General features: G+C 45.5%; 1 protein-coding gene and 1 long non-coding RNA gene across 7 annotated transcripts; one reads left to right on the forward strand and one right to left on the reverse strand.

The window, feature by feature from the left end:
- Positions 1-264: 264 nt before the first annotated feature.
- Positions 265-1,526, forward strand: LOC127310335 (uncharacterized mitochondrial protein AtMg00810-like). Its single transcript, XM_051341019.1, has 3 exons — positions 265-384; positions 651-773; positions 909-1,526. The coding sequence occupies exons 1-3, from the start codon at positions 265-267 to the stop codon at positions 1,524-1,526; spliced, it is 861 nt and encodes a 286-aa protein (XP_051196979.1).
- A 3,390-nt stretch (positions 1,527-4,916) lies between these two features.
- LOC127307331 (uncharacterized) lies at positions 4,917-12,566 on the reverse strand. Of its 6 annotated transcripts, none has more exons than XR_011747301.1 (3): positions 11,890-12,566; positions 6,524-7,423; positions 4,917-5,392 (listed from the first exon to the last, which is right to left on the reverse strand). It is a non-coding gene; the product is annotated as an uncharacterized lncRNA (long non-coding RNA). The 6 variants fall into 6 exon arrangements; XR_007855419.2 differs by having other exon boundaries at positions 6,524-6,623; positions 11,890-12,554; XR_011747300.1 differs by lacking the exon at positions 6,524-7,423.
- Between the last annotated feature and the right edge of the window lie 511 nt (positions 12,567-13,077).

The following is a 13,077-nucleotide window of genomic DNA, read 5'->3' on the forward strand; positions in this document are numbered from 1 at the left end:
CACGATGACTCCGTCTTGCCTGCAGGCGCTAATACGCCTGCCTCTGCTTAGCCCGCGTCGCCTCCTGTCAAGATCACTGCCTCTCCGACCGCAACGCAATCGATTGAGCCTGGTCATGCTATGGTCACGCGTGCGCGGGATAACACGCGTCGCGATAAGCCGTTCACCGATGGCATGGTGCGTTATGATCCGGGATGCCACGCTTTCCTTGCAACGCCGGTGTCTCACCGTGATGCTCTTCGCGAGACTGCTTGGCGTTCAACTATGGCTGATGAGATTTCTGCTCTTCATCACACCAAGACTTGGGTTCTTGTTCCTCGCCCTCCCCGTGTCAATATTGTTGGTAGCAAGTGGGTGTTCAAGACCAAAAGCAGCATCCGGATGGTTCTGTGGACAAGTATAAAGTGCGCAGTGTTGCTCGTGGTTTCACCCAGCAGCACAACATCGACTATGGTGACACCTTCAGTCATGTCATCAAACCGGCTAAAGTTTACATGTTTCTCTCGCTCGCTATCTCCCGCGGATGGACTCTTCGGCATGTTGATGTCAGTAATGCTTTCCTTCATGGGTATCTCACTGAGGATGTCTACATGCAGCAGGCCCCTAGCTTTGAGGATGATCGTTATCCTTCACATGTGTGCTAATTGCAGCGAGCACTCTATGGCCTTAAGCAATCCCCGCGCGCATGGTATGCACGTCTCAGTGCACTCCTCGCCGAGCTTGGTTTTCACTCCTATAAGGCCGACTCCTCGCCGAGCTTGATTTTCACAACGGTATTCACATTTATATGCTGGTATGTGTTGATGATATTGTCATTGTTGGCTCCACTCCAGCAGCAGTCGATGGTATTGTTCGTCAGTTGTCTGCTCAGTTTCCTATCAAGGATCTTGGTACTCTGGTACTTTCAGGGGTTGGAGGCGTCCTACAGTTCAGGGGAGATGACACTCATTCAACGGAATTATCCACTGGATCTTTTGCACCGTGTGAGTATGGAGAATTGTAGAGCCACCTCTACATCGTTGGCGACCGGAGATCTCCTATCTTGCGAGTCGGGTACTCCACTTGATGCTGATGACTCTTTCCGGTATCGCAATGTTGTTGGAGGCCTTCAGTATTTGACTCTCACTCGTCCAGACCTATCATTTGCTGTGAATAAGGTCTGTCAGTTTCTCTCACATCCCACTGATGTTCATTGGGAAGCGGTGAAGCGCATCTTGCGATATGTGAAGGGAACACCGAGTACAGGACTACATTTTCGTAAATCTGCCACCACTAGCATAAGTATTTTTACTGATGTCGATTGGGCAGGTTGTGTTGACGATCGTCGATCCACAGGAGGTTTTGCAGTATTTGTTGGATCAAACCTCATCTCTTGGAGTTCCATGAAGCAGCCAACTGTCTCGAGATCCAGTACCGAGGCAGAATATAAAGCTTTGGCAAATGGAGCAGCCAAAGCCTTTTGGGTAGAGTCACTACTCAGTGAGCTAGGGATCTCCCCGCAGCGCATCCCCCATTTTGTGGTGTGATAATTTAGGGGCTACATACCTGACAGACAATCCAGTCTTCCACGCTAGGACCAAGCACATTGAGGTAGATTTCCATTTTGTGCGAGAGCGTGTAGCCACTGGATCTCTACAGGTCAGCTTTATCTCTTCCGATGATCAGCTGGCTGACGTCTTTACTAAACCAGCCACCCGACAGATGCTAGACCGTTTTAAGACAATCTGAATCTTGTACAGAGTAGAACTTCAGATTGAGGGGGAATGTTAAAATAGGTCTAATGTGTATAATTAGCCTGTCATGTATTTGTACCTTCTACACCTGTAACCGCTGATCATTATATAAAGGAAGAGACGAGGTGAGGCTTTGCCCCACGGAACCCTAAATACTTTATCTCACCTTGGCTCCCGTCGCTCCCCCCGTGGGGTGACCGGGGCACCCCCGTCTCCCCCCTGATATGGATATCCAGGCCTGGTACACTAGGATAACCATTGATATGATGATTAAGTCTAAGGTTGTACCAGTATTTTATTATAGTCTTGTTATTAGGAAATAATAATGTAGCCAGGTCATGTGGTGGGCCGTCTAGGGTTTTTAAGTTGTCTGTTTGACTTGGGCCTGTCCAAGTCGAACTTGGTTAGGCCCAATAGGGGGCCGGCCGGCCACCTCCCCTCATATAAGGAGGTGGGGCGGCTAGGGTTTAGGGTAGTCTAGTTTTGATTCAGATCATGTAGAACCTCGAGTTCAAGATATCTCCGACCCTATGGGATCAGCGTGCGTGACGACGTCTCGGACGTTCGTTCAGTTATCCAATAAAGGTGTGAGAGTTCTTGAGTCTGTCAAGAGTAATCATATGTGCTTGAGTATCCTTGAATCTGTCAAGGGAGTTCAAGATCTATCGGTCCTATGGATCATCAAGGTGCATCGTGAAAGATCGGGAAAACCAGTCCTCATCACCCCCCACCTCTAGCACTGCCCCTTCCCCTTCCCCCACCGATGTCGCCGGCGGGAGCCACTGGGAAAACCCCGGGCGGTGCTGGCGGCGGCGGGTTTCCCCTCCCACCGCGCGCCTAGAGGGCCCAACGCGGGGCGGACCGTGGCCTGGCCGTGGTGAGGCTCACCGGAATCGGCTCTGTCTAGCGCATATCCGGCCGTGGGGGGCGCTAGGCTGGCGGCCACGGTGCGGAATCGGCTCTTTCCTCGCACGCGCCTGTGCTTTGTCCGCCGACTTCTTGGACGCCTAGGGTTTGCGCGTGGCAGCAGGATCTGGGCTTGTGGGCCCAAATTTGGGCCTGCTGGGGCCCGGCCGGCTCCTCTCGCGCTACTGGTGGCCTTGGTCCCGCTGGTGGTCGCTTGTGCCTCTACCATGGATGGCCCTGTTCTGGGTCCGTCGAGCTCGGGTCCGACGACCTAGATGTCCATTGACGTTGGAGTCCCATGTTCTCGAGGCTCTCCAGCAGTTTTTGTGTCGCTTGGGGGCGATGTCCTGGTTGGCTATCTGGGATGGGTCCCTGGGCCGCCGCTTGCTTGCCGGGCTGGCAGCATGCCCAGTACTGCAGCTGCCCCCAGCGGCTGTAATTTGTTTTCCCCTCAGATCAGTTTGGTCATGTCTGTGCAGGTGTTGACGCCATAGAGATGATGTCTAGATTTGGGCCTGGCCGGGCATTTTCAGCCAGTTGGCGTTCACCCTGCGGTTGAGTCTAGTTGGGGCTAGTTTAGGGTACGACTTTGGTTGGGGGCGCGGAAGTGATTTCTGCTTTGTCTGCTCTACGTCCTCGCGATGGCGTCCGGAACTTTGAGCGGGTTTCGGACCTCGACGAAAGTTGCACATGGTTGTGGCTTGTGACGGTGATGGCGGCACCCGCGGGTGTCGTTCCCTTGTTGAAGGCGTCCTGATGATGTCTCTCATGTTCGAAGTGATGGGCTCCGTCTCTCCACCTCAGCCTACTATTCTTGGGGCCTCGCTTTGGGCATGCCTCTCTGGAAGTGTCTTGTGGATCAACCAGTGACCTCTCGCTGGTGTTGCAGCCATCTCGCAGCGTCGGCATGGCTACTTTTACACGGTTTGTTGCGGTAGCTGATGTCCTCCCTAGCGCCTTGGGGGGCTTTGCTAGGTCGGCGTCTGGTCGTGGCCCTTGCCGGTGTGCTTATCCCAACGTCAGGGGAAGATGTTGTGTTCTTGGTCTGGACCTAGCCCGAGCTCCAGGGGTGGTGGCTCTCGGGTCGGGGTGAAAACTTTGCAGGACCTTTGTCTCTGCCGGCGACGATGGCGCATACTTGCGCCATTCACCTTCTTGGAGGCGGCGCCGCAAGACCCCTCCCTCCTTTGATTCCTCAAGCTATGTTAGGTGGTCGGCCTGTTGTTGAGTTCCCCGCGGATTGCATTCTTGGTGCGGTGGAGGTTTGTAGGCGTGGACATGGCCGTGATTGCTTCGGTGCTGCAGAAGACAGGGCTCCCTCTTCATGGATCAAGTTGATGATTCAGCGGGCTTGATGTTATATGTGTTGTCTTTTGTTTGGATTTCGGTTTACGCTTGACGCGTGTGTGTTGTAACTTCTGGTATAACTTCTAGCCGGTTGATAACTTCGTAATTCAAAGCTAGGTTCATTTCAAGCCTTCCGTCTGAAAAAGTTGAGCAGATCACCCATTGGAAGAGAGGACCGAGCCAATCTCCAGGCGAAAACACGAATCTTGCTCGGGACTTTTGTTTTCCACAAAGTGCAGCACTACTTTCTCTGCTTAGGCGTCGACGAACTACTTGCGCTCCCATCCAGGCAGTTCTCGCGCTGGATTTTTGTTTCCACACGCATAAGGTGAGCTCTCCTCAGAGAATACACCCCTCTTCTCATAGTGCTAGGACCAATAATCAGATTGATTAATAGTACTCACTGGAATATTTTGGATCACCTCTGCATCCATAGGAATAAACACCGTTTCCAACTTCGCTAAATCCCAGTCCGTTCTTGTGCTGCTTGCCGTGGAGCGCAGCTTCCGTACTATTGGGCCGCACGTATGTAGTACTAGCACAATACCCGCGCGTTGCCGCGGAAGATCAGACACAAAAAACAGTAACACATTAATTAAATAAAAAAGACAACATCTTATATTTACTAATTCGAGGCACCATTGAAGCCTCCACATTAATCCACATCATCAAAATTAATTAAGCTGTTAGATCTTGATTTTGCGGCTAGGATTATTGTGCAAAACAATGTAACATTAGGACATACAACATAAAACCCACCACGTCTGACACGCTAAATAAAAAAGCAATGAGACGGTAAAATAAATTAGGTTGTTACGATCAAGATTCGAGAAGGTTGTTAGCTATTGAACCAAAATCCGGTAGGATGTGGCTAAAATTAAACCACACATGCACAAGCAAACAAACCAAGACAGGTACGATCGAGAGTCCTTCGTTTAAATTTGTATGTGCTGACTCGCGGAATTAACCTCCACGTATCGTGTCTCCATAGGAATATGCCTCCTCGGCAATTAAAATTCAAAAGACATGCATCTCTACAGATATATACTCTATATAATGCCAGTTTTCTTGCCGATCAAAATAACAAAATCTCTAAATCCTTTCTCCGTTGGTTGTTGCATCTTCTTCAGGAAATCACGATGTGCCGGCTGCAGCAGCGCCTGCCAACTTGCCGACATCCCATCGCCTCAAGCATCAGGCTGTCTTGCCGATATCCATTGGTTTTTGCATCTTCGTCAAGGCATCACGTCGTGCCGGCTGCACCAGCATCTCATGGCCTCAAGCATCCGGCCGTCTTGCTGGCATCCCGTCGGCACAAACATCTCATGGCCTCAAGCATCCGGCAGTCTTCCCGACATCCCGTCGGCACAAACGTGATTGCACTCAACCAGGTTTGGATACAAAACCTATCATGTAACAATACGAAAGGAATAAGCAATCAAGTATTCATATCTATTTGATGTTTCAGTTCAATGGTGAAATCTTCAATGACATGCAAAGCCTTGCGTTAGATTCAAGCTACCAATAGAGGAAAGGAAGTAACAGTCAAGGCAAGAGTACCAAGACTATGTGATTCAATATTGATTAGTAATTGTGAATTAGAGAGTCTTGATATAATCCTTATTGATCAAGAGGTACAAGGGTTCTCTTATTGCAACTACATATTTGCCTGAATTATTTCCAATGATATTGTTTCAATCTCCATGCTAATTACAAATACACCAGCGGACAATGATGCATGGAGTTATCAGTAAGGCTTACACTGCGAAGTTCAGACCATTAATTCTAGAAGTCAGTGTGTATACCATTACAAACGTGAGGGTCATGCCCGCATCACCTAAATTTTGACCAGTAGAAAATGACATAATAATCAACTTCTCGCCTACAACCAATATGGAGGAGATCCAAGATAAAGAAGACATCTCAAAGCATGGTTTCAACTTTTGAAGCATAGCGGTGCTTTCTACAAGAGTAGGTGTTAATATTTATCTCTCAGGTACGATATTACAAGTTTTTTTTAAGAAACTATCTTCTTTTTTGTGGCATATGTCATCTAAATTCATGTTTTAACAGGTTTTTATAGGAGTTACAGCACACATATGACCAATTGAAGAAAGTAAAACATCTTTTGGAATCTACAAAATCTGTGATATTCTACTTCTGGTGGAGTATGTGAAAAATAATGTCATATTTGCAACCTAGATGCTCAAGTTATGTCTTCACAATTATTTTACTTTTTGTTAACAGAGATCAAGAATTCAAAGTTACATTATGGGCTGCTAAATCTGAACTAATTGATGCCAACTCAACAGGCGATAATTACATCTACAACTATCAGGAAATATGGAAGTATGTTTTATCTTAAATTTCTTTGCTCATTTTGTCATCTCATGGCTTGGTATTGCATATAAACATAGTTATTATATAAACCAATATGCAGGATATTCTCTATCCTCAAATAGTGCAACTCAAGTGTATATTAATTTGCCTATTACCGAGACTATGGATGTACAGAACAGGTAATGAAATTCCAGTACCTATGTTTTCATTTAAAAAAATATCACTTCCATGATGAATTTTCTCATCATCTGTTCCAAGGAAAATAGTACCAAAGAATTCCATATTGAGGAAGGGCATCTAAAATGGACAATGGAAGATCAAATGAGCTATAATAGAAAAACTTTACAAGAGTTCAATGATATTATATTTAAATCATTAAATCAGGTTTGCAATCGATTAATAATCGTGCATTCACTCAATAATGTACATATATTTATGCAGGGAAGAATATTTATTATGGAGCAGTAACTGATGAAGTTAATACAAGATAGCTGGTACTACATATCATGTAGCAAAGATAACTGCAAGAAGCAACTTGAGAAGGAAATTGATCACTACTACTGCAGCAAATGTGATAGAAAAGCTGGAGCCAAAGCAAGGTAAAAGAGCTCAATTAATAAATACCATCTTAGTAATTTTGAAAGAGATTTTTTATAATTAATTACTTACATAATTTGCAGACATAATGTCAAGCTTAAAATAAGTGATCCAACAACATCTGCATCTTGCTTTCTTTTTGATAAAGATGCTCAACAGTTAATCAATGAGTCAGCAGAAAACATGGTTACGTCATTTTCCAATGACATACATTAATGAGCTTCCAAGACCAAGATCTGTGGGAAGATGATAATTTTTCAGTTTAGATTGACAGACTACAATTTTGAAAGTTGTAGAGCAGACTACGAAGTAGCAAAAACATTTCTTCTAGACGACAACATTTCAGCTATGAAGATTGAGAATGATGATAAGGTATAATATTTGCAGATTTTCTTGCATTATGTCATACTGAAGCTCGGATACAGTGTGCGAAGCAATCTCCAATACAGAAGATGGAGATCAGATATATGCATCAAAGTTCTTGAATAGTTTGAAATTCCCTGGAACACCAGATCACATATTACGGCTGAAAGTCGGCCAACAAATAATGCTCTTGCGAAATATTAATCAAAATGAGGGCTTATGCAATGGCACAAGACTAACTATAACACAGCCAGGAAAGTCGTTCATAGAAGCTCAAAAGAGGGACAAACATTGGAAATAAGATCTACATGTCACGAATAATTATGTCACCAAATGAATCAAAATGGCCGTTTGTGTTGAAGAGAAGGCAGAACCCAATATCAGTTTGTTTTGCAATGACGATAAATAAGAGCCAGAAACAGTCATTAAACATGTTGGACTATATTTTCCAAAGCAGGTATTCACACATGGCCAACTCTATGTAGCGGTGTCCCAGTCACATGTAGAGATGGACTTAAGATTCTCATCTTTTAATGAAGAATCCCAACAAATAATATGACAAAATTATTGTGTACAAAGAGATACATCAGTTCAAGAGAACTTAGAATATTTATACTTTACTCTATGCACGGTTCTTAGGAAGGCATTTAGTATGGTTATATTATTCATACATATTTGCGGACCTACGTGGCTATATTTAAATACTGTTGTATTGCAGATGGACTTATATTTGTCCATCTACAGGGCTACATTTTTTACATTGTGCATCAGATAATATTGATGAAAGAAAGAGCAACATAATCTTCAGAAAAGTCCAACGTCGTTTGCAATGCTTTCGTTCTATAAATCTTTTCATAATAATTTTTCACTATTCAAATTCCTTCATATGATTTTAAGCAGTGCTCTGGTAAAATGATGCCGATTTTCCTTGCCAATGTTGCTACAAATATTTCTAACAGAGAGAAAAAAAAAGAACTGAAGTTTGTTTCTTAACTTCAGTTTGGCATTTCTTCATTGGGTGATTACTTGAGTGTTTATAACCATATATACCTGGTGTAGAACTCAGGTACAAACATTGATATGTCTTTTTTTTTTCTAACAAACACATTATAAACTTTATCTCATAGTGTATATAATTATATGGAAAATAGCCAGATGCCCACATGGCTAGCTACCCATGGGGTCCCAACCGTTGATCCACACCATAGATGATATAGGGAGCATGCATGCAGGCAGAAGATTCCAACGCCGGCAGTAAACTCCGTCATACCAAGAGCATGATCCATACAACAGCTTCACAGCATGACAGGAACCCACACTCGTTGGTGCATGTAAAATCAGCAGCAGACGACCAAGCTGTGTGCCATGTCGTTCCACATGTGTGCCCAGTGCCATTTTGTATGCTTTGTGGCTGGATTCTAAACCAACAAGAGTGGTCATGTGCTGACGTTGGTAGGAGAATGGTGCATGCAAATGTATGTGTGTGATGGGTGCCTACATACGTTGTGATTGAGTTGTTCACGTGTATGTGTCGGAAATGCACCGTATCTGTGTTGCCTTCCGTTGGAGCAGAGCAATTGCAACGAAACCAGCAAGCACCTACAGTTCAGGCAAAACAGGGATACGAGCACGATGCTGGTTTGCTACATGCAGATGCAGGGGCAACCAGCTGACGGCGTGCTTTTGTGTGGACACCATTATTCTTCCTGCTCACATTATGAAGCCATATGCTAGCCACTCGCCAATCTCCAGGGACGCACTAATCAGAGTTCTAGTTACAGATCCGAACTAGTTCATCCCGCGTCGCTCCGCCCTGCGTGATACGTGACTTCAAGCCTGCTTCTATCCCAAACCCAAACTGTTTTTTCTGTGTTCAAAGGTAAGCGTCCGATCTACAAATGTTGTTCAATTCATTATACATCCTTTAACTGGCAATCTTGGACCACATTTTCTCAGTTCTTCCTCTGACCCTCACTACGGATTTTTGCAAGCAGAATGAGTTGCGGCACCAGAACATGGATCGGGCGGAAAGGGCGCAGCCAGACGGAGCCAAAGGCGAGAGCGGATCAGGCGCGAGTGGCAAACAAGCAGCCCCAAATACGGCACATTGGACCAGCGCCGGCGCTGGCCGTGCCACGATGCCCTTACTTATCCAGCACCAGCGCCACCATGCTCACCGCCCTTCTCTTCTTGCACCTAAATTTTGCGGTTATTAAAATTTTGTTGCTCACAATGAAGTAGCGAATAATTCTTGTTCCTTATGTCATTCTTAATATGGATCATTTGAATATATTGATACAGATTCAGTTTAGAGCCATGCGATTTTTAGCATGTAGGTGCCAAAATTTCTTCAGGTTGCTTATGATGAAGATGAATACATGACTATCTGGTTGCCAGAATAAATAGTCTTTGCTTTCGTCTGACCTCAGAAGAAATGTCCAGGAGGGCTCTGGCATGTATGTCTGACCTAGTGATTTTAGAGATACTTGTGCCATCTAAATCATGAAATAAAAGGGTTCCTTTGGCTGGATGTTAGTGCAAATTGCAAAGAATTGTTCATTGGCATGGCACCTTGTCAATTTGCGCAGTAGAAAAGGTGCATATGATTCTTGTGATTTTTTAAACACCTTATGATTTTTGCAGAGTTTTAAAGGTGCATATGATTCTTGTGATTTTTAATCACTTTATGATTTTGCGTACCAGAAAAGGTTCCGATGGATTCTTGTCATCTTTTCTAAAACACCTTCTGATTCTTTTGACGGGAAAGGTACGTAGGGAACGGGGTACCTTGTAATAATATTATTATTGTTATTTCATTTGCTTGCCCGCAGGATGCACGAACCATTTTGATGCTTACCTACGACAAGACGTGGTGATCACTTTGATGACTTTGAATCGCATCGTCACCGTCTTGCCTACATAAACGGCTATGCATGAAAAAGTTGACTTCGTTTGGAGCAGGAGGATGGACATGCACTATACCTGTCTCAGCAAAATCGTGCATGCATTCACGTCGCGCCGAGGGTAGTTTATCTTACCGTGATGATTTTGCTCATCCAGACTAGCGTTCAAAATGAGTTCAGCTACACGAGTTCGCCTTGCCCCCTCTGTATTTTTTTGTGAGTAAAATGTTCGCCCCGTTTGAAAAGCAGCTAGATGTCTTTTCAAAAAAAAAAAACAGCTAGATGTCATGCAAACCTACCAAAGCCGGCAGGCGATCCACGCGTGCAACTAAAGCGGGCGCACCAAGATTCACAGAGTTGATTTTTCTGGATAGTGATCCTTCGCAAGACCTTTTTCCTTGCAGTGCAAGGTGCACATCCTTTTATATTTTGGCTCATGAACAGCTGGTTGAACAACCACACGACCCGATTCTTCAGTTCATCACTTAATAACTCCCCATTTTGATGTAAGCAAGATGTGCAGCACACGCGAGCTAACGTCTCATGCATTTTCGTTTTAAGCTAGTAGCATAGGTTGTCGTATTAAGCTAGCAGCAGACATGCAGCAACAAAGATGCACCTAAAATCCCATACGAATCCAACAACCTGTCCATTTAATTAAAGCAACACAGTGACATGCACTCCATGGACAGAAGCAACAAAAGATGCAGCTAATTTTTCCGTGAATCCAACGGCCGGTCCATTAATAACATGCACTCCATGTTACAAGCAAAAAAAATAACATGTACAAGACTTGATTCACTTGCCTACTCGTGATGCTATTGCTAAGCCATGCTAGTATTCAAAATTGGTTCAGTTTACACGAGTTTGCCTTGCTCCCTCTGCAACATTTTCTTGTATGTTTGTGATAAGCCAATGCAAGGAAAATGCATTTGTTTTTATAAAGCAGCAGGATGCTTTTGCTCCTCCATGCTACCGTTCAAAGTACATTCAGCTACACGAGTTTACCCTGTCCCTCATGTGCCAGTGCATGCACCCTGACGGAAAGCTAACAGCGTCTCCTCTTCACAAAAAAACGAAAGGAGCCAATCTACCAGGTTCGGCCCCATGCTCCTATAATCCAACGGCATCTCATCTATGCACAGCAAGCCATGTGGGTAGAAAATCCGCGTCGATAATTATATATAGCTGGTGTAACACTCAGGTATATACATTGATATGTTTTCCTTTTGAAGCAGCAACATTATAAACTTCATTTCATTGTTACCTTATGCTGAAGCTTTACTGAATAAATACAAAAAAAATTAAAGGCCAATATGAACACGATGGCATTGTCGGAGCGCTGCGCGGCGTCGGGGATGCGACCAACAGGATTTACACTATAGTTCGGTATCTTCGATTTTTACCTAAGTATGGAATAAAGAGAATACTGACATCTAACAGGGTCGTTGTATAGCAGAGGAACAAACACGCCGAGATGATTCGATGCCAGCTGAAGGCCTTATCAACTGAAGGCCTTATCTTCTGTAAGTCTCAAAACCACTTCTATATGGAGAAGACTTAGAATTTGAGCAGTTTAGAAAAAAAAAAATTGATAGTTCGAGACAAAAAAAAAAAGTAGCACTGAAACTAAGGTACTTTGATCTGGATTTGCATACAGTTAAGTGTTGACATCCAAGTTGGTGAGAGTGGGGAAGAACCTGAGAATCACCGTGGGTGGCATCTTTATCCAGGTCGGCGCCATGATTGTCCAGGATGGCATTAGCTCAATCGGCAACCTCAACACCATGCTGGGCAGCCTGCACAGCGGCTTCGTCAATCTTTGTGAGGTCAACGAGAGCCGCAACCACATGCGCATCAGGACCGTGGTCCTCCGTCTGTGAATCGCGGTTGGAGTAGAGCTGACGGCAGAAGTCATTGTACCACGGAGGGATGAAGCTGGCAGAGCTCAGGAATAGCGGTGGCCGCAAAAACAGGAGGTCGAGTTCCTGGTGCGGAGCCGCCGCTACATCTTGACGCCGGGGAACCGCAAAATCCAGCAGAGAATGGCAACAAGCAAGCCTCCACACCTGCTCCTCCTCAATCTCCTTTCCGACTCCTGTACGGCTGTACATCCAGATCTAACACCGATATTGGGGATAGCTCATAGTTGACAGGAACGGGTACTAATGGAGCAGCTGATTCTTAAAAATAAAAAAAATCTATACATAAGCAAGGGAATATGAATACCAGGCATAGGTGTCGGTGCACGTGTATCCTACATACTAGCGATATGTAGAAACGACTGAATGGACAATACTACCAAAGGCGGAGGCGGCTCATTTCCCCCCTGTTAGCTCTCAACTCTCTACAGTAGCTGGTCATCCACCTCCCTTGACCGGGCCGACCCGGAGCCACTCCGCCGGAATAGCCGGCCGGAGGCGGTGAAGGTGACGCGCCGGAGTAGTCTAGGTGTAGATCTTAGGTTTGCTTTGTGTGCTTGTGGCGTATGTCACCGTTTGGGCGCATGCCCCTTAGTGGAGGCGTCGGCCGGGATCTCCGCCGCCAGATCCAGGCCATCTTAGGGCTGCTGCTGCTTCTTCCTCTACTCCGATGGCTGGAGGGAGGAGACGCATCGAGCAGCATCGCCTTCCCCAATAAGCTGGTGGCTGCAGGTTCCTCTTCTTCCCTGGATCTCAGCACAAGTGTTGCACTCTGGCCGGCCGTGGTGGTGGCGTGGGGGGAGTGGTCTGGTCTTTGTGAGGTGTGTCTCTTCTTCTCCTGGCCGGCCATGGTGGCGAGGAGGAGCAGAGGAAGGGCTTGCCGATTTTGGCCTGTGGGGAAGGATCCTGCCTTCTCTGCTGGTGTGGAGGCTGTCCGAGTTCGTCGTTCCCTCTTCTTGCTCTGGT

This window comes from Lolium perenne, chromosome 6 (assembly GCF_019359855.2).
Source record: "Lolium perenne isolate Kyuss_39 chromosome 6, Kyuss_2.0, whole genome shotgun sequence".
NCBI classification, from domain to species: domain Eukaryota; kingdom Viridiplantae; phylum Streptophyta; class Magnoliopsida; order Poales; family Poaceae; genus Lolium; species Lolium perenne.